Source organism: Mytilus trossulus, chromosome 4 (assembly GCF_036588685.1).
Source record: "Mytilus trossulus isolate FHL-02 chromosome 4, PNRI_Mtr1.1.1.hap1, whole genome shotgun sequence".
NCBI classification, from domain to species: Eukaryota; Metazoa; Mollusca; class Bivalvia; order Mytilida; family Mytilidae; genus Mytilus; species Mytilus trossulus.
Window position 1 is genome coordinate 8756049 of NC_086376.1, and position 21746 is coordinate 8777794.

At 30.1% G+C, this 21746-nt stretch overlaps 1 protein-coding gene across 1 annotated transcript in view; it reads left to right on the forward strand.

Moving 5' to 3' along the window:
- Nucleotides 1-4679: 4679 nt before the first annotated feature.
- Nucleotides 4680-21746, forward strand: part of LOC134714595 (myosin-11-like) — a 38833-nt gene continuing 21766 nt past the window's right edge. Inside the window, exons 1-9 of the mRNA XM_063575968.1 lie at nucleotides 4680-4809; nucleotides 13678-14654; nucleotides 15064-16107; nucleotides 16992-17096; nucleotides 17734-17826; nucleotides 18667-18774; nucleotides 19361-19453; nucleotides 20551-20643; nucleotides 21403-21510. Coding sequence (XP_063432038.1) covers nucleotides 13691-14654; nucleotides 15064-16107; nucleotides 16992-17096; nucleotides 17734-17826; nucleotides 18667-18774; nucleotides 19361-19453; nucleotides 20551-20643; nucleotides 21403-21510 — 2608 coding nt within the window. The 5' untranslated portion in view covers nucleotides 4680-4809; nucleotides 13678-13690. The remainder of the gene's footprint in view (nucleotides 4810-13677; nucleotides 14655-15063; nucleotides 16108-16991; nucleotides 17097-17733; nucleotides 17827-18666; nucleotides 18775-19360; nucleotides 19454-20550; nucleotides 20644-21402; nucleotides 21511-21746) is intronic.

A 21746-nucleotide genomic window follows, 5' to 3' on the forward strand; every position in this document is an offset into this window, starting at 1 on the left:
TCACATTGATTAAAACTGTCCCACTTTGTGTGTTTATCCTTTATCTTTAGATTTGTTATAATCAAAAAGGAGCAATAAGTGTGACACGTGTATCTATGAAGGATACACATTTTCAGAAAACTTAAGGAATTTGACAGTGTTTTGTATTTAAGAATTTTGTGCGATTTATTTAACCGGCATATGTCCGCGTAGAAACCGCAATATTTTGACATGTTAATTAATCGTATTCTTGAGTAAATATGACGCCTTTATTTTATATAAAAATAAGACAATAAACTAACCAATAAACAAGGTCAATGTTAATTTCTAAGAATTTCTGAAAATGCAACTGTCAATAACTTTTAACAAATGCACTTAACAGCTCTTCTGCTCTGTTATTTAATACGTTTTAATGAATCTGTTTACATAATGTATTGATTAAATAAGTCGGTCAACTAATAAGTACAGTATTTTCTGGAAGTCAAAGGCCTATTCACTTATCATGTTTGTGTTATTAAATAATACGATTAAAACAGCCCTAATACTACCAGAACTGGTGACGTCATCCTAGTAATATAAATCATGGGATCTATTATATTGCTTTTCGGCCCGGTCCAATATTTCCAATACGGACTGGCAATGAATCCTGAATTACATGTAAAGATATATGATCATATATTGTGCATGTAATTCAGGAAGCATTGTCAGTACGTATTGGAAATATTGACCCTATATTCAAATTTTATGTTTGTAATACAGCATATAGAAAAAGTCTGTATTGACAAAGTTGGATATTTTAATAAAAACGTTATGAACTGGGTTTTTCTGTATTGCCAGTTAATAACACTATAATATGAAAAAGACTTTTCAATGTCACTGGAGATAAACAACACAATTCTTAAAGTCAGCGTGTATATTGCATCATATATGAAATCTTTTAATTTACTGTCGTTTAGAAAAATGTAAATTTCTATTATGTTTGTATTTAACTGTTAAACGAATTACGCTTTAGTTTTAGTATATCGTTATGTTATGATTCCCAATACCGATTTCAAACTTCAGTGTTTTCATCAATCATCATAAACAAAATGGTATAACAATTAATAATATCACATTTTATCCGTTAAATTATGTTCTTATCAATTCTATTTGTATGGCAAACCGGAAAAAAAAGGTTAACAAGTCGTTGGTTAGTCGCTGTAGATCTGGCAAAAAACAAGCCTATTTCGTATCAATTATGATGTCAAAGTAGTTTAAAAAACAAAATTACCAAACATAAATAATGTTGAACACAATCGTACACGGTTTTATATTATTTAAGTGCACTATTATCTCTCATAATAAAACTGTCTCACTTTATGTGTTTATCCTTTATCCTTAGATATGTTATTATCGAAAAAGAGCAATAAGTGTGACACGATACACGTTTTCAGAAAACTTAATGTCGATTTGACAGTGTTTCAGTTTAAACATCTTGATCGTTGTATAAAACCGGCTTATGTCAGCATAGAAACCGCAATGTATTTACGTTTAAATAAGTCGTATGCTTGAGTAAATATGACGCCTTTATTCTATACAGAAATAAGACGATAAACTAAACAATTAACAAAATCAATGCAAATTTCTAAGAATTCCTGAAAATTCATCTTATCTAACTGAAACAACTACAATTTAACAGCTCGACTGTTCCATTATCTAATACATTAGATGAATTCGTTTACGTAATGTATGTATTCAATAAGTTGGTCAACTATAATTGTTCAATTATTATAAATGTTAAAGTTTTCCAAAACCACACAACGTGACACATAGTTTTTATATTACAGCTCTAGTCTCTGCTTTTCAAAATAGAGAAAAACAGAGATATATTGACCTAAAACAACTAGAAATTTCCTGCAATGTTTCTTTCCAAATGGAAATTGGTGATCAATGTATAAGTAAAATTAATTCTAATCTTCAGGAAATCAGGGTGGAACATCTGATTGCACATTTGCCGTGTGACATTCTATTTCAAATAAAACGTAGGAAAACAAAGTAATCTTGTACAGGACAAACTACATTGTTTTCTAAATTGCCCGTTTAAATCTTTTTTTTTTTTAGAAACTAGGGTTTCAGCACCCTCGGGCGAAGATGACCCTAGATGGATTTGGTCGTATAGCTCGTCTACTATTTCAACTTTTATAGACCGTTGGCATTTAAATAATTGGCATTGAACGTTCTCGATGAAGTTGAATTTAGAAAAGCACATTTGAAAATTGTGTGTTTTTTTTTATATATATATGATAACGTTTTTCAAGGCCTTTAACAAAAGGCGTTTAAGAAAAAATAAATTCTTTAAGTGTGTTTTAATGTTATGCTGTTACACCACTGCTCAAGATTAAGAGAGGATTGGGCGGTTATTAAAGGGGCACTAGCTACAAGATACATACAAAATCAAAAGTATGATATTTTTATTGTTCCATCATTTATGAAAGTGAAATAGTGAAATAATAATTTGCTTTTATCAGCTAAAATGGTTCAATTTTGTTAAATAAAGCTAATATACATTGCTAATGAGTTATTCACTTGCAAGTGAATAGGTCGACATCATTAAATCCGTATTCATGTGAAATCCAATTTAACCCCGTAGAAAGAGATAGAATAAAAGAGGGACGAAAGATACCAAAGGGACAGTCAAACTTGTAAATCTAAAACAAACTGACAACGCCATGGCTAAAAATGAAAAAGACAAACAGAAAAACAATAGTACACATGACACAACATAGAAAACTAAAGAATAAGCAACACGAACCCCACCAACAACTAGGGGTGATCTCATGCATTGTCCGTGTACGGGTATTTAAAGGAAAAGAATGTCAACATTAAATGTAGGTAAATACTTTGATTAACTGATTCGATCCCCACAAAATCGATATCATTCTTATAAAGGTAAAAACGACGATAAACATTAATTTTAAATCTCAGTACAAAAATTAACAGACCTGTTGTAAACGTTAAATTCCGAGCGTTCATTATTTATAAGTAAACACCATATTTGTAGAAAATATCAGTCCTGATGATTTATTCACATTACATGTATGACATGTATTATACAGACGTTACATAAAATACAAAATACACGGCATACACTCCGACAGTACAAATATTCAGCCATCTTGTCTATCCGGCAACACATCTCTCACTCTCACGTCACTATCACACAACGTCAAAAATACGGGAAACAACGTAAACACTGTTTTGCGACATTACAGACATAAAAAAAACCCTCATAATCACAGTACTACTCCCTCTTTTCAAGAATATTTCGTCCTCGAAATAAAAGTTAAAAAACTCATATAATCACAACAAGACCTATACAAATCCCACAGCACGATATGCTTAATCTATTTATATCTATGTTTATGTTTACATCGCTTATATGGTCATAGAAGGTCAACTCGATAGTTAATTAGATGGCGTCTTGGCTAAAATTTACACCATTAAATAATTGCATAAAATAATAATGACTTATGAATCATTTTTGCTACATCTTTATAATTGATAACTACAATTGAAACGAATTTTATAATTTTTTGTGACTTTTTTACGAACCTAGACACGGTTAATCGAATTGTTTAACACACCAACAGGGCCCCACAATTACTAACGTAAAACCAATCAAACGGGAAAACCAACGGTCTAATCTATATAAAATCTAGCATATTTCAACACCCCACATCTGTGAAGCCTTTGTAATTATTGGATCATGGCATAAACTGCATAAATTTTCAGGTCAACTTTGCCTGTTTTATTAATTGTAGAACAGTTATCCCTATGAAAATAATTGCCGAACTCAAGTTTGTGTGTGCGTGTTTGTTGTTGTTATGTAATTTTGATAGACAAAAATAAGAAATCAGATAATAAATTATTTCATGATAGTATTTGGTGAAGTTGATATGATTTAGTATTTGAATGGAGTTATCTGCAGTGTGCTAGTAAAAAGAGTACATTTCATATTATGTATTCAGGTTTCACTCTAATAAAGTATAAACACACTCATTTGTGTACACAAAATCACATCATAATATGTAGCAGAGCTTTGATTTTAGATGCTCAATAATTGATATTTTTGAAAAACTGATTCAACCAAATACTGGTATGCCCCTTTTGTAAAATCATGAATTTCAAATCTAGAACGTTATTTTAATTTCTCTTTGACTGATCCTTACTTACAATCAAACATATATAGTTTATTAATCAAATTATTTTTACACACAAAACCTCTAAACATAAGATGTACAAAATTTACAAAAAAAAGGTTTAATGACTAATTAAGGCTGGCGAGAATGGGATGAACACGCAGAATAGTTACAACAAAAGACTCTTTTCTTTTTCTTTTTTTTTAAACATACATTTTTTTCTAGGACATGATTTTATTTTATTAGAAGAACAGTTAATCGGTTTAATCTGTAGGTCGAAGATTATGTTCCCAATTCTAATGTTTATGATTTTCATAAAATGTATAAGAGCAACTTGTATATTTTCGGAAAATCGGCTTTCAACATATATACATGTATATATTATGTGGGTTAAATAAACTATTCAATTTGGAGATTACGTAGAGGTAAGAACGATAAATTATCAACTCACTAATCTTTTTTGATATTTATTTTAAATACAATTACTTTTAATTTTGATTGATATAGACTATGTTTAGACCGTATGCATAAAAAGAGAGGACTATTTAGTTTGCGGATTTTTTTCGGCTAGTCATCGCATTTGTAAGATCGTTATTCCAGAGACTCGTTTTGAAACAGGATTCATACGTGTAACTGCTGAAAATCCAAATAAGTGAGTGCATGTGATTTTAGACGGCTAATCTACAGTATACCATAAAAAATTTTTAGTACTATTTATCTTGAAAATGTACTATTTTTTTAATGTTGTAATTATTTAATTCCTGAATTAACGTATTGACTCAAAACTAAGGCGACTATTTACTACTATGAGACGGTCTGGGTATAATGTGTTTACCACTTGGATTTAATTTTTTTTAAACATTGGACTTTTTTATTTCCATGCACTAAATCTCAAAAGAATTCTTCGAAAATATTTGTCTTTCTCAGTCGCATTTGTTTTAACATTATGCCTCTTAATCAGTTTAGCTGCAAATTGTTTTAGTCGTTTAAAAAAAAGTATTAGTTACAGTCACCTCAGACTTAGACAGGTACCAGAGTGACTAATAATTTTAATTCAATGGTAACCATATCGGTCTATAAAATTTGATTTCTCAGTCTAATCTTGTTTAATTTCATAATCTAAAAAAACCTGCAAACTTTGATGCTTTAGACTTCTGATGAATTTTGATCTGGCAATTTTCCGGACGAAACAATGTAGAGGAATGTTTGTTTTCAAAACCTCTATAAATGAATAATTCTTACGCATGATTTTATATTTTGAACTTCATGCGTAAAAAGGACTTCTTTTCCTTGACCCTTACACCAGGATACAAATTTAATGGGTATTTTTTTCCTGAAATCAATATGATAGTGGTTAAAATTTTTCCGGTAAATACATCAAACTTGTTGTTGGTGGCGACAAAAATGGCTGACATGATATCGACTTATATATAAATACCTGCGGAAATGCAGTTTCCAAATCTTTTTTTAAATATTCCTCAAGGACCATTCACGGTTTTTTTTTTAAACAAAAAGAAATTGGAAGTGGTAAGTGTTTTTTATTATTATTTTCTTATCAAATTGAACTAAAGCTTAACAATAACAGGTACCATCAAAGGATAAAAAAACATTATTATTTGATGTCCCCACAAGTATTTTCTAATTAACATTGATCAGGACTTGTCATTCTATGATCAGTGACCAACAACAACGTATTTTGCTTTTTCTTTTGTATTTGTTCGGATTTTGTGGAAAAGATCTACATGTACATATCACTTTTTTAAGACGGAAGTTTTACTGCAAACATATTCTTCTTATAAACAAAAAAGATGTGATATGATTGACAATGCGACAATGCTTCATACGAGACCAAATGATCGTGTGGATTGGAAAACAAGAAATCTGGCTCTCTCAGTACTTATGTCTTTTATGTTTTGTAAGGTTTTTATATGCTTTGAATCGATCTGATGAGCTAAGTCCTTTTCATATGATTTTTATAGTGTTGTACTGATAAATATCAGTGCCCCAGTGACGGGAAATGTGTCGGTTTATTCAGGGGAGGGCGCTAGTAGACGTGTTTAATCCTATCACATTCTGTATGTGTCTGTTCCAAGTCAGGAACCTATAATAGTTGTAGTTATGATTAGTAAGGTCCGGGTGCGGGAATTCTTGGTGCATTGAATACATATGTGTGACCTTCTGCTATTGTTTGTTTTATGGTCGGGTTGTTGTCTCTTTGACACATTCCCCATTTCCATTCTCAATTTAAGTAAATGAGCAATTCTTGAAATATCCACATAAGATTGACATATTTCAAATTTCTATTTCTACTTAATCTTGTTCTGTAGCATTTACAAAAGTTTATAAAACTAAAGCTTTTTATTGAAACGCTATCGTACAAATAAGGTTAGAAATTAACATTCACTTTTAGATTTCCATTTTACTTTCAATATCGACAGTTAAACCGCTGGGACATAATTTTACCGTTTGTTTGCATAATAATTTGTACAGACCCGGCTAATTTGTCGGAATATCAGATTAAGAAAATGTTAATTAAAAAGCTTAAATACGCCTTCAATTTTTAGAAAATACGATCGTGTTATTGAAACCATCAGGTCATTCGTGCATTGTTTATACTGACACATTTAAAAATATGAGTACAAATATTTTTGAATACGAGACAATAATTTCTTTACTTAGCAGCTGCTGCATATCGAATATTATCATGCACACGAAAAGAAGAACTGTTCAAGTTGTTCAAATAAACTATTTCTTTCTATTTATTTTCAAACTTTTCCTCAAATTTACTTTTATAGTCAATTTTGAAGTTAGGAAGAATTAATAAATGACAAATTACCCCTACAAGCAAGTAAAAGTGATAGTGCGTGTATGTTGTTCCTCATTTAAAGAAAGGACTAGAATATTGGTGGATAAAGTTCTTCGGATCTATGGACTATAATACATAGAAATAAAACACATTAATGCTTATGCTGCTTTGATATACAAACAACGTGAAACAATAGTTTTGATCTTTAAGTAATATTTGACTTGTTTAAAGATATTGCATATCAACTTTTAATGTCAAATGTAAAAAAAAGTTAGAAAATAAATTTATTAAAAGTCTTGACAAAACTATTAAATATATATCTTAAAACTTTTACTAATCTATGAAAATATTTCTATTATTGAAATCTGAGACCCTAATTTAAATACGCACAAATCGAACAAACTGAGATAACATCATCACGAAGGAAAGGGTGTTATTCACGTTTTTCCAGTATTTTTTTTTAGTCTAAACATAAGATGTAAGAGGGTCATCATAAGTTCTGAAATATTGATATTTACATTTAATTATATCTGTATCTGTGCTTAACTAAAACAGTACAACATTAACAAAACCTTTTTTTTAACAATAATTACATTTTCATATATTTTTGGTTTATTATAACCAGATAATGTAACATATACTAAATTTTTTGCCGTGTTTGATATACAACACTAAAAACTAATTCAACCAACAAAAAAAATCGACAAACATGGAAAATTCAAACATTTCGATTCGCTTTCAATTGTGCAAATTTCGTTTAAATATATTAAGAAATAATCTCAAAATATTCACATAAAAAATAACATAAATCATAATAGTAATAATTTATTCCAAAAGCAAGTACAGCTTATAGGCTATATATATACACTTTTAACAAATTAATTCTACATTCACCATATCACATAAGCAGACATATAAATATAAAATGTTATAATTGTTAACTACATTTAAATACATTAAATCACTCTTATACAATACATCTTTAAGTATGAAGCAAAGGATGAAATATATAAATTTATTAAAAGTAAGCTGTAGTTTCTCGGCTAATTTTAAGTATTTACCAAGATTGTTTTTATCAAAAATCGAAGTGATCACTGAATTTTCTAATTTTAGAAATATATTATTTTACTTCATATTTGTTTTGTATTTGTGTGATGTAGACATATATAAATGTAAAACGATGCACAACCACGAATCATTTATCCTATATTAACTGTCCCATTTTGTGTGTTTATATTATAATTATTTGTTATTATCGCAAATGAGCAATACGTGGGACACGGGTATCTACATAAATCAAGGCTACACATTTTCAGAAAACTTTTCTGATTAAAAAAATTGTTTTTATGTTAACCAAGATATGACTGCGTAGAAAACGCAGTTCATTGACATGTTAATATATATTATTGATATTAAGCTAAGCTGCTTGGGTTTATCTTACGCTTTCATTCTACATATAGAAATAAGACAATTGACTTACTAAATGGAATAGTTATATGTTTTCCTGCATAAAACTTTCAGTATTTCAATATTTTTGTTTGCATGAAACATGCATTTTGAAGCAACATGGCAATGAAGGCAACAATTAAATCTCAGACAAAGGGTTAAAACGGAAACACAAAAAACATCAAAATAAAAACAAGGAGATCCAGTACACCTTCTAATGAAACAACTATCCACTAGAATTCAAATCACGTTGAAGTCAAAATTTATAAAAAGAAATGATTGGAACGTAAGTGTTCATAATGCTCAATCATAAGTTTTCTGTGTATATTGTTTATCATTGTTGTTCGCATCTTCATGTTTTGCTTTCGACATGATGATTACTGATTAATTAGTTTGTTTTGGGCTTTAATTAATGTTGTTTTTTTGGTATTTACGTTGCAACTTATTAATTCCCGTTATTGCTATTAATATAAAATTGAACTGACATTTGTATTTGTAATGAATTGTTGCAAATCGACAAACGTGCATTTTATTATGATACTTTTATCGACAAGGTTTTCAAATATTTTAAAATCAATTTGAGATTTGAGATTTCTAGGCGTGCGTCCTTATCTTTCTCTAGAATCGGTAGTAAATCGTTTGTACTTAAAACGTAATTAAAACTAAAAAATCCATCTGCGTCAGTTTATCATGTTAATTTATTTCAGTCATAAAGCTAAACTGAGCCGATTCACTATAAATTATGATGTAGTAGTATTTGAGGAAACTCGATAAAAAAAACAACAGGGTAAAACACAATCGTTTTTCTTTATTTTTCTTGTTAAGTCTACCAATTTATAACAATATATCAATAAGAAGAGATCATTTGAATGTTAGTGGTTGGGGCAAAGAAGTTATCCCGGAACTTATTTGGATGTTTTCTTTTCAAATTTAAATCAAAAGGCGTTCACTCCTAGATTTATTTTACCTCGTGTCCACGAAAGAATTTTTACCGTTAATCAGCTTCTAGCTAAGATAAAAATAATCCTATCCCTTTCGATCCATATACATGTATCTATATTTACCTTGTTCACATATACTAAATAGTGATGTTGTCATCATGTTTATTAAAATTTCTTGTACAATTACTGTCCTTTAATTAAATATTCTTCACTTAAATTTATAGATCAATAAGACTTTCAACTGTGTTGATTGAACAGTGAATTGTATATTATATATAATATAATATCAAATAAATATAATATATATTTGATTCAAAATAGTTTAAAAAAATCAAGAATGCATATTTTACATGTAAAAGACATTTCAAAGAAGAGCACAGCCGATAATCCAAAATTATAAGATAAATTACTGCTCCCTCTTTTCTCGTTACGGCAAGTTACGTCAAGTTAGGGCGATTTTCGTTCGTTGGTAAGATGTTGAGAAACCTCTAATTAGCCGTATGCTAGAGTAAATATGACGTCTTTATTCTATACACAAAATATACGATGAACTAACCAATCAACAAGGGCAATGCAAATTTCTAAGAATTCCTGAAAATTAATCTTTCTCTAAAACAACTGCAATTTAACAGCTCTAATGTTCTGTTATTTAATACATTAGATGAATTCGTTTACGTAATGTATTGATTCAATAAGTCACCTATAATTGTTCAATTATAATAAATGTTAAAGTTTTCCAAAACCAAACAACTTGACACATAGTTTTGATCTTATAGCTTTAGTCTCTGCTTTTCAAAATAGGGAAAACAGAGATATCTTGATCTAAAACAACTAGACATTTCCTGAGGAAAAATGGGTGAAAAGTGTATAAGTAAAATTTCATCTAATCTTCAGGAAATCAGGGTGGAACATGTGATTGCAAATTTGCCGTGTAACATTCTATTTCAAATAAAACGTAGATAAACAAATTTATCTTGTACAGGACAAACTACATTGTTTTCTAAATTGTTCGTTTATATATATTTTTAGAAACTAGAGTTTCAACACCCTCAGGCAACGATGACCCTAGATGTACTTGGTCGTATAGCTTGTCTACTGTTTTGGCTTTTATACACGGTTGGCCTTTATATATTTGGCATTGAACGTTCCCGATGAAGTTCAATTCAGAAAAACACATTTGAAAATTATGATGTTTTGATGTTTTATATATATGATTACGTGTTTCGTTTCAAGGCTTTTAACAGAAGATGTTTTAAAATAAAAAAAAAACTTTTGACCACCATGAGTCAATATACATTTTTAAATACAGATGTATAACCAGTATATGTCCGCGTGGAATCTGCTTTTTTTTAACAAATGTGACGTTTTCATTCTATATAGAAATATGAATTTCAAATGTACTAATTTTTATTTTAAATCTATTAAAGACTATGATTAAAAAGAAACTAAAATATAGAATTCCTGAAAATGCCCCTTTCTATAACAACAACAAATGCCCTTAACCCGTTATTCAGTACATGAGTTCTATACGTCTGTTAACTTCATATACCAAATAAAAAAAATGGTCAACCAGCAAGTAAAGTATTTTCTGGAAATCAAAAGCCTCAGTACACTCGTAATATCAATATAAACAAAAAAATCAATATTCCTGGACATACACAAACGCATGTATGAATGTCAACATGCAAATTGCATTATATTAAAAATCTTCAAATTTACTTTCGTTTTTTAGAAAACTGGCAAAGTTTTATTACTTTGTTATGTCATATTTTAAACTGCCTTCAAATACTTCACAATTTAGCGATACATAATGTTATAAGAAAATGTAAACAATATTATGAATCTAGATCACAGAGTGACAAACACAGGACTATTGAACATTTTTTTACGATTATATGTTTGTTGAAGCCTTAGAACAGATTTGAAAGTGTAACGATAGATATAGGTAAACATATCATAAATACAAGGATATATGTTTCAAATTTCCTATGATCTTGTTTTATTAAAAATAAGTACTGAAACAAAACACAGAAAATTCAAAATAGAAAACAAATTAAGTATAAGTATTACTTAATTGTTTTAAATACACAAATATTTGATTCATAAGTTAGGCTGTTGTGTCATGTGTACTTTTGTTTTTCTGTCTGTCTTTTTTCATTTTTAGCCATGGCGTTGTCAGTTTGTTTTAGATTTATGAGTTTGACTGTCCCCTTGGTATTTTTCGTCCCTCTTTTAACCTGTACCTTAAGTTTTTAAGAAACTTGTTCTTAAAGGTTATGTACCACCATGAGATAAATTGTTCATCCTTGTTTAAAATTAGTACTATCGCTGATTTTCGTTAACAAAACAAATGAACTAATTGTTCGTTGCTGTATATATGTAAGGTCATATTAAAATAAAATGCTAATGAATTATAAATAATTTTTGCTACATCTTTATAAAAGATAATCTCAATTGAAACCAATTTTATAAATTTTTGTGACCTTTTTACGAACCTAGACATGGTAAATCGAATTGTTTCAAACACCAACTTTTGTTTCTTTGGGTTTTACCTTCTAATAAGGCCTAGGACGTCTAATCGCATTATAAGAAGTATTTGTAAGTGTTTATGAATGAGCATCTTCTTATCTTTTAGTATACTTTCAGGATGCTATTCTAAATTTGTTTAATAAACAACCTCTATGAATTGACATATAGATATGTCTATGTGTACATATTTAAATATATTGGTGAATGTTTGACCGGGAAAAATGGATAAGTATTGTTGTTTCAATTCCATTCCTACTAATAAAAATATAGTTTAACTTCGTTATCCAATTAGGTAATAAACAATTCAGTAGTTTCTGTATGCTCTACTTTTTTTGTGTGAATAATCATAAATCAGGCAGTTGTTTTCGTCACAGTTAGACATGTCGAGGAGTTTTATAGACCAATATATGGTATGCTTTAGCTGATTGCACGTGAAATTTTTTGTGTAAAATTCACATCATTTGGAATATGTTGGATAGTTCTGGCATTGACAATCAAATCACATCTTTTATTTTACATTGAAAGTTTTTAGTGTTTGCCGATGAACAATTTGCCGGATTAACTGGATTTGTAATGACATGAGCTACACGACGGGCCACATGTGCAACAAGATCTGCTTACCCTTTCAGAGCCCCAAAGATTACCTTAAGTTTTTAGTGGGGATCGTGTTGTTTACTCTTTAGTTTTTTATGTTGCGTATAGTGTACTATTATTTGTCTGTTTATCTTTTTATTTTTTATCCATGGCATTGTCAGTTCATTTTCCATCTACGAGTTTGACTGTCCCTTTGGTATCTTTCGCCCCTCTTTTGCAAAAGCATACATGTCTCTTTCTATATATATTAAACAGTTACATCATATATTTAGATTCTTGAAAAATCTGAATCTTTAAATCATAGTTAGTAAACTTAATTTTATAAATGCACATTTGATTTAAATTGAACACAACATATTATATATTTGCAAAGTACCATCATCTAGTATATTTATCCTTATGAAAATAATTGCCGAAATCAAGTTTGTGTGTGCATGTTTGTTCTTATTATGTAATTTTAATCGATAAAAACAAGAAATCAGATAATAAATTAATTCATGATAGCTGGATAGTATTTGGTGAAGTTGATATGTTTAAGTATTTGAATGGAGTAATCTGCAGTGTTCTAGTAAAATGAGTATATTTCATATTATATATTAAGGTTTCACTCTAATAAAATATAAACACACTCATTTCAAACTTGTGAACACAAAATCGCATCACAATATGCGGCAGAGCTTTGATTTGGATTGCTCAATAATTGATAGTTTTGAAAAACTGATTCAACCAAATACTGGTAAGCCTATTTTTTTTATAATTATGAATTTTAAATCTAGAACTTTATTTAAAATTCTCTTTGACTGATCATAACTTACAATCAAACATATAGACCTATTAATCAAATTATTTTTACACACCCAATTCGTCTACAAAAAGATCAATCAGTGACTTTCGGATTATAAACTCTAAAAAGGAATAAATGATATTTAAAACTGAAGAGCACTGAAGACCGAAAATTCTGAAAGATTTTGTTAAACACAGTTATTTTTTCCTTGGGTAGACAATCTTTACTCTAGTGTATATCTTAATATTAAAGCATTTATAGATAATTACAATTTCTCAGAAAATAAATCGAATATTGTCATTTTCAGTTTTTGCTGTAGCCCTTGAGATGGAATTAAAGAACTTGATTTGAAACATTATCATTTCGGGATGCTAAATTCATATCGTTTGTTTTAATTGCATTTATCAATTTATATCACAGTAAAAGATTAAGTATGGGTAAAAGTCAAAAACAAAGACAAAAGGCAAAGAGAGATGCAAAGAATAAAAACGAAAACCAGACCCATGTCACACCAACTCAAAAGGGAACTGGTAGTAAGAAACGTAAAACAGAACATACTGATATATCTGATTCAGACAGGGCACAGCCAAAAAGTCCAAATCGTAAAAATATGGATAGTTCTAGCTTAATCGCACAGCCAAAAAGTCCAAATCGTAAAAATATGGATAGTTCTAGCTTAATCGCACAGCCAAAAAGTCCAAATCGTAAAAATATGGATAGTTCTAGTTTGATCGAACATCAACAAGACGTGAATAGAGGAGATGACTCCAACACAAGCAAGAATGAAGTCGGTCTAGGTCAACAAAAAGAAGCAAATGAAACTGATGTTGACAACAGTAAACAAGGGGGAAGAAAACAAAAAGAAACAAATGCAACTGATGTTGACAACAGTAAACAAGGGGGAAGAAAACAAAAAGAAACAAATGCAACTGATGTTGACAACAGTAAACACGGGGGAAATACAGACAAGGATATTAAAAACGAAAATATTAGTTCTTCGATCACACATAGCACAGATCAAAATAAAAACGATCCAAATACTTTCATGGATGACAAAAATACACAAGAGGAGAAGAATAATGGTCAATCTGAGATTAAAAACATTCATGAAGACTGTATATGTGATAAACAAGGCAAAGATGTTCTTATTAATTTAAAAAGTTCAGCTGTTAACGTTTCATCTAATATTTTAATTACTGAACATACTTTTAAAGAATCCGAGTCAACCGGTAATGTTCCCAATGATGAAAGTAATACGTTGAGTACATCACGCACAGAAACTAAAAACAAATTTGGACCACTCGATGATCATTCTAACGAGAATACTGAGGATGGTAAAGGAAATGATGATGGTGACGGTTTTATAAATGAAACAGAAAACGGGAAAAGTATAGATGGTGAGTAAATGTTTTCAGGAAACCTAAAACATATTTGATATCATATATTATCTATAATAGAAGTCCTGTTCAAAGGCCAAAGGAATTCAATGTGTTTAAACCCTCTGTTTAGTCATAAGCATAAAGCAAGAAATGTAAGCACTGCCATACTCTTCATATTTTCATTAATCTTTACATATGAAAACTCAATGATGATATAGTTATTGAGACAACTTTATACAATTGACAAAAGGACAAGGACTTATTATATTTTCCTTGTGTCCATGTTTATGTCTTGTAGTAGCAAAAAATCGCACTTCAAATCTTACTTCTATTTAAATTATCAGTTCATTTAGTCATACTATCCAATATTTGTGTTTTTTTGAATAATTTTCTTTATTTTTGTAAGATCAATAAATTCACATTACAGGACATATTCCGCAATTAAACGCGGATTCAGATAAGGAAATCACTGAAGATGATACAAGTGGAATTGGCGTTGACAACGGTGTTCAAAACCAACAAGGAAAAAGTCAGGGAGATTTCATAGACGAGGAGACTGGTGACAATACGTTTCATTCTTTGAACACAGATGACACACTTGACAATAATCACAATGAGGAAGAAACTACGGAGAATGAAAATAACTCGATGTCCGATACAAGTACAGATCCACATACTGACGAGGACGATCACGATAGTAATATTGGCGCCAAAAACAACACAGAAACCTCTCTAATCTTTAATACTAGAGAAGATGGCAGAGACAAGAGTTACGATGAACAACAATTTATTGAAAGAGACAGTTTCACCAACATGGCAGGGGATAATATACATCAAGCTCCAGAATACCAAGAGAAAAACTACCACAACCAAGAAAACTTTGCTGAAATCAACCACAAAAAGGCAAATTCTACATCTACAAATACCATCAACTGTGAGGAACAATGTGAAAGCATAAGCAGTACACCAGCCATTGATTCGAGTTATCAGGGACAACATGACCAAATGTCTCAACTGAACGATATCACAGTGCAAGCCGAAAGTTCAACAACATTACAAGGTATGGATCAATTGTCAACAACTAGCCAAAGTGAAATAGAAGGTGCAAGTAGCTACGATTTAATGGATGACAAAAATACCCCAGAGGAAGAGATTAATGACACATCTGAGATTGAAAACATTGCTGGCGAATTTACAGGTGGAACACAAAGAAAATTTATCCATGCAAAATTGAATCATTCTGCAGCTGACACTTCATCGACAACAGGTTCAAGTGAATTTGGTTCATCAGATAATGTAAACATGGATATGGATAATACGTTAGATACAACAAACGAACGATTTCGTAATCATGAACAACTACAAGTAGAGTCCACCAATATACTTGCTGAAGAGAATATCGGGAATGACGATAATGGAAGTTCTCGAAATAAGCATACATTTGAAAAATCAAACGGACAAAACAGTATTGGTGAGTTACTAATATTATATGAGCTAATCCGTGTACATGGTGTACGTATATAAACTTTTATTGTTTGCTCATTCTTTAAACTGGTAAAATTTCAATTAGACTAATTTATTTTAAACCATGTTGTGTCGCACAATTGTCATCTATTTTAACAATGATGCTTTTGAGATTACCATAATATGGGTAAACTACACTTAATGTTACTGGTTTTGGTAATAATTAAGACTTTTAGTTTTTTTTATTTTCAATGTTCATTAGTTCTTCTTTTGTAAGTGTTCATAAATTTATGATTTAATTCACGTTTAACGATTATTACGTTATGGCAAACAATTTAACTTCAAAAGAAAAGTTTTCTAACTGAATTATCAAACATAAGGTTACTGCGTGCATGAATTTTTACTTGTATGTATCGGGAAAAATAAAGACAACAGTAGTATACCGCTGTTCAAAACTCGTAAATATATGGACAAAAAACAAAATTGGGGTAACAAACTTAAACTGAGGGAAACGCATTAAATATAAGAGGTGAACAACGACACAAAAAACATTATAATGATTAACACATCATTAGCAAAATATATGACGGATGCTTGACATAAAATGTCTTCATCAACTTCGACAAGTACATTTTGCTTCGTATGCTCATACGTATTACGATTTAATCATTTGGTTCAAAAAAGATTGACAAAGGTCATTCTTAAACTACCTGTCTGTCTGACAGAAATTTATCAAAGCGATCCTTTTTTTTCATTAGCTTTTACTGAATTGTGAGTCACGTTTTCTGATAAGTACACATCTATTTTGTTTTATGTACGATATAAAATGGAGAAAAAAAAATGCATTTAAATAATGTAATTATGTATCTGTGTATTATTTGGTATTTTCAGTTCAAATTCAACAGTCTGTTGAAGATACTAAAGAAGCATTCCAAAAATTGGAAACACTTCAACAACAATTAGAATCAGTAACAAAAGAAAATGGTAATTTATTAGGTAAATTTTTTTTTCGAAAAGTTTTTACAACATTCGAATGTTAAAAATAAATATACAGAAGACATATATTGATTAAACCTCGATGATCTTCTCATGGGTATCAAATACTTTGATAAAATTACCTATTCGTCTAGCTGGCAAGTTACATGAGATAAGGAACTCTGAAAGAATAAAGAGGTAAAAACCATGGAAAACAAAGTTTTAAAGACCTACTCCTTTGTGATGTCTCTGTATTCAATCTATATGAATTTATCAACCGTAGCAGTGTTAGCCTTTGCATGATCTTTATTCAGAATTTAAAACTATTCAAAATATTTTCTGATGCTTATAGTTTTTTTACGTCACAATCAACTTATGAGTATATCCTTTGAATTTTTGGTAGTTGTTAATGCTGTTATAACTTCATGTATTCCTAAAGTTTAGTTTTTATTTTCTTCGGTTTGTTTAGGTTCGTATACATTCTTGGCTTTCACATATTCTTCTATGAGCTTTCGTGGTGCTTGTGAATCTATAAAAGCACTTGATATATTTACTGTGGTGTTTTCATTTTTTAGCTTGGATTGTGAAAGGTTATTTTTTTAATTTGCTGTTACTTATAAATGACTGTTGTAATGTTTTCCTCTTTTACTTATTTCAGAATGCAACATTCGACTTGAAAATGAACTTAAATGTGGAAAACAGGAGCTTGATGTATGGACAGAAAGAGCAAATGAATTCGAAAGTGAAAAAGGTTTGCTGAAATGCGAAATTTTAATTATACGCCAAGGTTTTCTTACTGGAACACTGAATAATAAAACACAATAGGCACAATGATAAAACCAAATTAATAGTTGGTTGAGTGGTTCTGTAATATACAGGAAAACAAAATTATAAAGACTTCTTGAGTTACTATATTGTGTGATTAATTTTCTAAGGGTTGTTTTTCTCCAAATCCTGTTTACTCTTTACTCTTTTCTCGTTTCTTATTCGCTCAGTGAAAAAAAAATCATCATTACAGTATTTCCGTAGATAAGTATCGAATACCTTACTTTATGAACATTTGTATCCATAGTATCAATGTCATTCTCACTTCAGAAGACAGAGATCAGTTGGTACAAAATGACTTATGGATTTATTTTTCATTATGTTTGAAAATTACTTGTTTTCAATTTGTTCATTTTTCCATATCTTTGCGATTTTAATAATTTTTTTGTTAAGAACATAAATTTTACCCTTATTCTGCATAAAGATTTTTTTTTTGGAAGAAATCATCAAAATATAACAAAAACATTTTTACATTTTTGCGTCGATACATTTGTAACATGACCAGCAGTTTGTCATAACTTTCTTAAAGAGGGACGAATGATACCAAAGGGACAGTCAAATTCATTAATCGAAAATAAACTGACAACGCCATGGCTTAAAATGAAAGAGACTAGTTAGCTGGAGTATTGATTGCGGATCTTTTTATTTTGTCCCTTTCTGGGACATTGTTCCCCGAATATTTATTTATATCGTCATGTGTATTATTGATAAGTGATACCTAACTGGCGTCTTTGCAGTTTTAATCAGAATACTTATCAATTTTCAGACAGTATCACTGAAAGTTGGAAGGAATCTGCAGAGAAAACACAACAAAAGCTTACATCATTTGAGTTAGAATTGACATCTGCTCTCCAAGAAAAAGAACAAGTTGTTGGTAAGTTAAATGTTACTTTCTTGAAAGGCTGTTCAAATTGACATATTTTTTTATCAATCAAGAACAATGAAGAACGCTAAAAGAATAAGACGTCAAAGGGAAAGTAAGGCAACCTTTTTTTCTTATTGCGTTACTTTCCCTGTTATTAAGATACTGGGAAACTATCAAAATTATTTGGACATGAAAAAAAAAGACAAACATGGAAAAGCCTCAAAAGAAAGAAAGTCAACCTTATTTTTTCTTATTGCGATATTTTCCCTGTAATTTAGTAACTGGGCAATTAACGAAGTTATTTGGAGATGACAAAAAAAGGCAAACATGGAAAAGCTATCCAATCCACTTCATATCTGTCATTTGTTACTTGTGTGAAAGATCTGTAGTGAGAAAGAATTATAAGGTTACAGTTTTGATAACACAGACGTTTGCATAATGGAAAAATTCAAGAGGATATAAAACATTGTGCAACTTCCAAACTCATTTCACTGTCACAAACGGATAGTCATCTATACATAAAAACATAAATCATTTGCTCCCTTTGTTTAGTTTATGTTATGTCGAATGGCGTTTCTTTGTTATTTCTTTTAAGAGCATAAAAATCAGCTTGAAGAACAATTACAACAAGTTAATGACGCATTGGAAGGATGGAAACAAAATAATGCTCCGCTGGAAAGTCAAAAAGGTATTTTAGGTTATAAACTAGTAATCATTTATTATTTATTTGGTACTTTTAACAGTGAACGTATTTTGGGATTGATCCTCTTACTGAATACATTTATTGTTTATCTTACAATACATAATGTTAAAAAGTGACATTGCTGATGTACGGATTAAGCTACTTTTGATCTCATTATTAGTGACTTTAAACACTCCAACATCTGACATAAGTTGGTCAAAGTATAGATTTGTCTTAGTTTCAAAGTAATCAAGGGAAACATTTGCGGGCGAGTTACATCTTAAATGCTGCTTTAGTTGTAACCTAAACTCAAACAACCTTTACAAGCGGTTATAATTTGAATTTAAATTTATAGCAGAATGTCAGCAGTCCATGGAAGAAACTAAAAATAACTTTCAGCAGAATTTGGCAAGTCTTCAACATCGTTTAGAATGTTTTGAATACAGAAGAGTGTTGATCTATCATATCTATCTTGATATTTTTCTCTCAGTATAGCTGACATGTGCTATGGCAGAACTGCCAGTTGTTTTTTGTTTGCCTTACTGAGATGCAACCGAAGATTGTTAGAGTCAAGGCTTCTTAAATCCGTGGCTGAAATGAAACGACAAAATTGATTCATCTGTTTCCATTGTGAGCTTAATTTTATAAGTTTAAATTTGCTACTCTACTGCTTTCTGTTCACTAATACTTATTAATTTAAAATCAAACTTACTTTTAACTTTTGTCATCTTTAGTTACCTTCACTTGGAATAGAACTCACCCCCTTGAAGATTACGACGCATATTGATATCAAACGCACCTTCACAAATGACCAACACACGTACCGCATCCCATAGCCAGCTCTAAGAAGCGTTGCCGAGTTTTCGGTCATGTATATTTATTTCTGTTTCATACGTCAACCTGTAAAACAAACCGGGAGATACCACAGAGAATTTTGAAACTTAAAGGGCGAAAAAGGACAAACGGAAACAATTAAAAACAACTATGAAAATTTATCATAGAAAAAGTACCGTCCCTTTAAATATGACCTAAAAAAATGTTGAAACAAAATTATGTTACTTGCTGCAAACTGTATTTACGCTTTTATATTTCTCTCATTTTAGAAAGCAAAACTCAATTAGAAGGGGATTTGAAAACTGTAAATGGCCAGCTTGAGGAATCGAGAGAGGATTCGAATGAATTACAAAATAAAAATGGTATTATAAAAATGTATAAATCTCTTTTAAGTGCATCAATTTATGTCCACGTCAATATCTTGATTTGTACAACTGTATACATGTGATATGAAATATATTGGTTTTCTCTTTAAAAAAGACACACATTTAATCCGATTATTAAAATTGTATCACATAATGCGTTTTGAATATCAGCTGCTCAACAAAATGCCAGGCCTGTTAAAATAGTTATCTGTGCCCAAAATTCAAAAGGTTTCCATAGCTTGACTTACAACTAACATTTAACAGTATCAATATTCAGAATCAAGTTAACCATTTCATATATGACGCTGTAATGCCTAGATAAACGCGTTTCACAAATTGTCATTTAATTGATTTTTCTTTAAATAGTTTTACACAGTATATCATACATGTACTATGATTACAATCGAACCATTGATGAAATCATATCCAAGCGTGAATAACATCAAAACAGTTACATTGACGTTTTTTTAGCAATGTTTGTCTCTTTATCTTTTATCAACAAAGTTGATTTGAAAATGTCTTTTGAATTCAAATGTCGATAGGTAGCTTTCTCAATAATTTCAACTTGTCTTACGTTTTATACATTGAATTACGATATTATGGTTTTAAATCTAAAACACATGATTGATTTAATTTAAATAGCACTTATCACATGTAATATGATTTTATTTTTTCAAATTATAACGTGTTTGTTTGGAATAACACGTATGATTATTGATAATATAAAAGGTACTGTATGAAAATATCTGTTTACAGAAGAAATTCAGCAATCTTTTGAAGAAACTAAACAGTCCCTGCATCAAGAGTTGGCATTACTCCAAAAGCAACTTGACTCTCTTAATCAGGAAAACTCAAACATTCGAGGTCAGTTACAATATGGGGGCTTTTTGTTACTTTTTTAAGTTTTTGTATTTACAGTTTGTGCATATTTGTTTAAGGGCCAGCTGAAGGATTCCTCAAGGTGCGAGAGTTTCTTTCTGCATTGATGGCCCATTGGTGACATTTGACTGTTGTCTGCTCTATGGTCGGGTTGGTGTCTATGTGAAACATTCCTCATTTCCATTCTCAATATTATAGTATCTTATAAAAAAATATTAAAA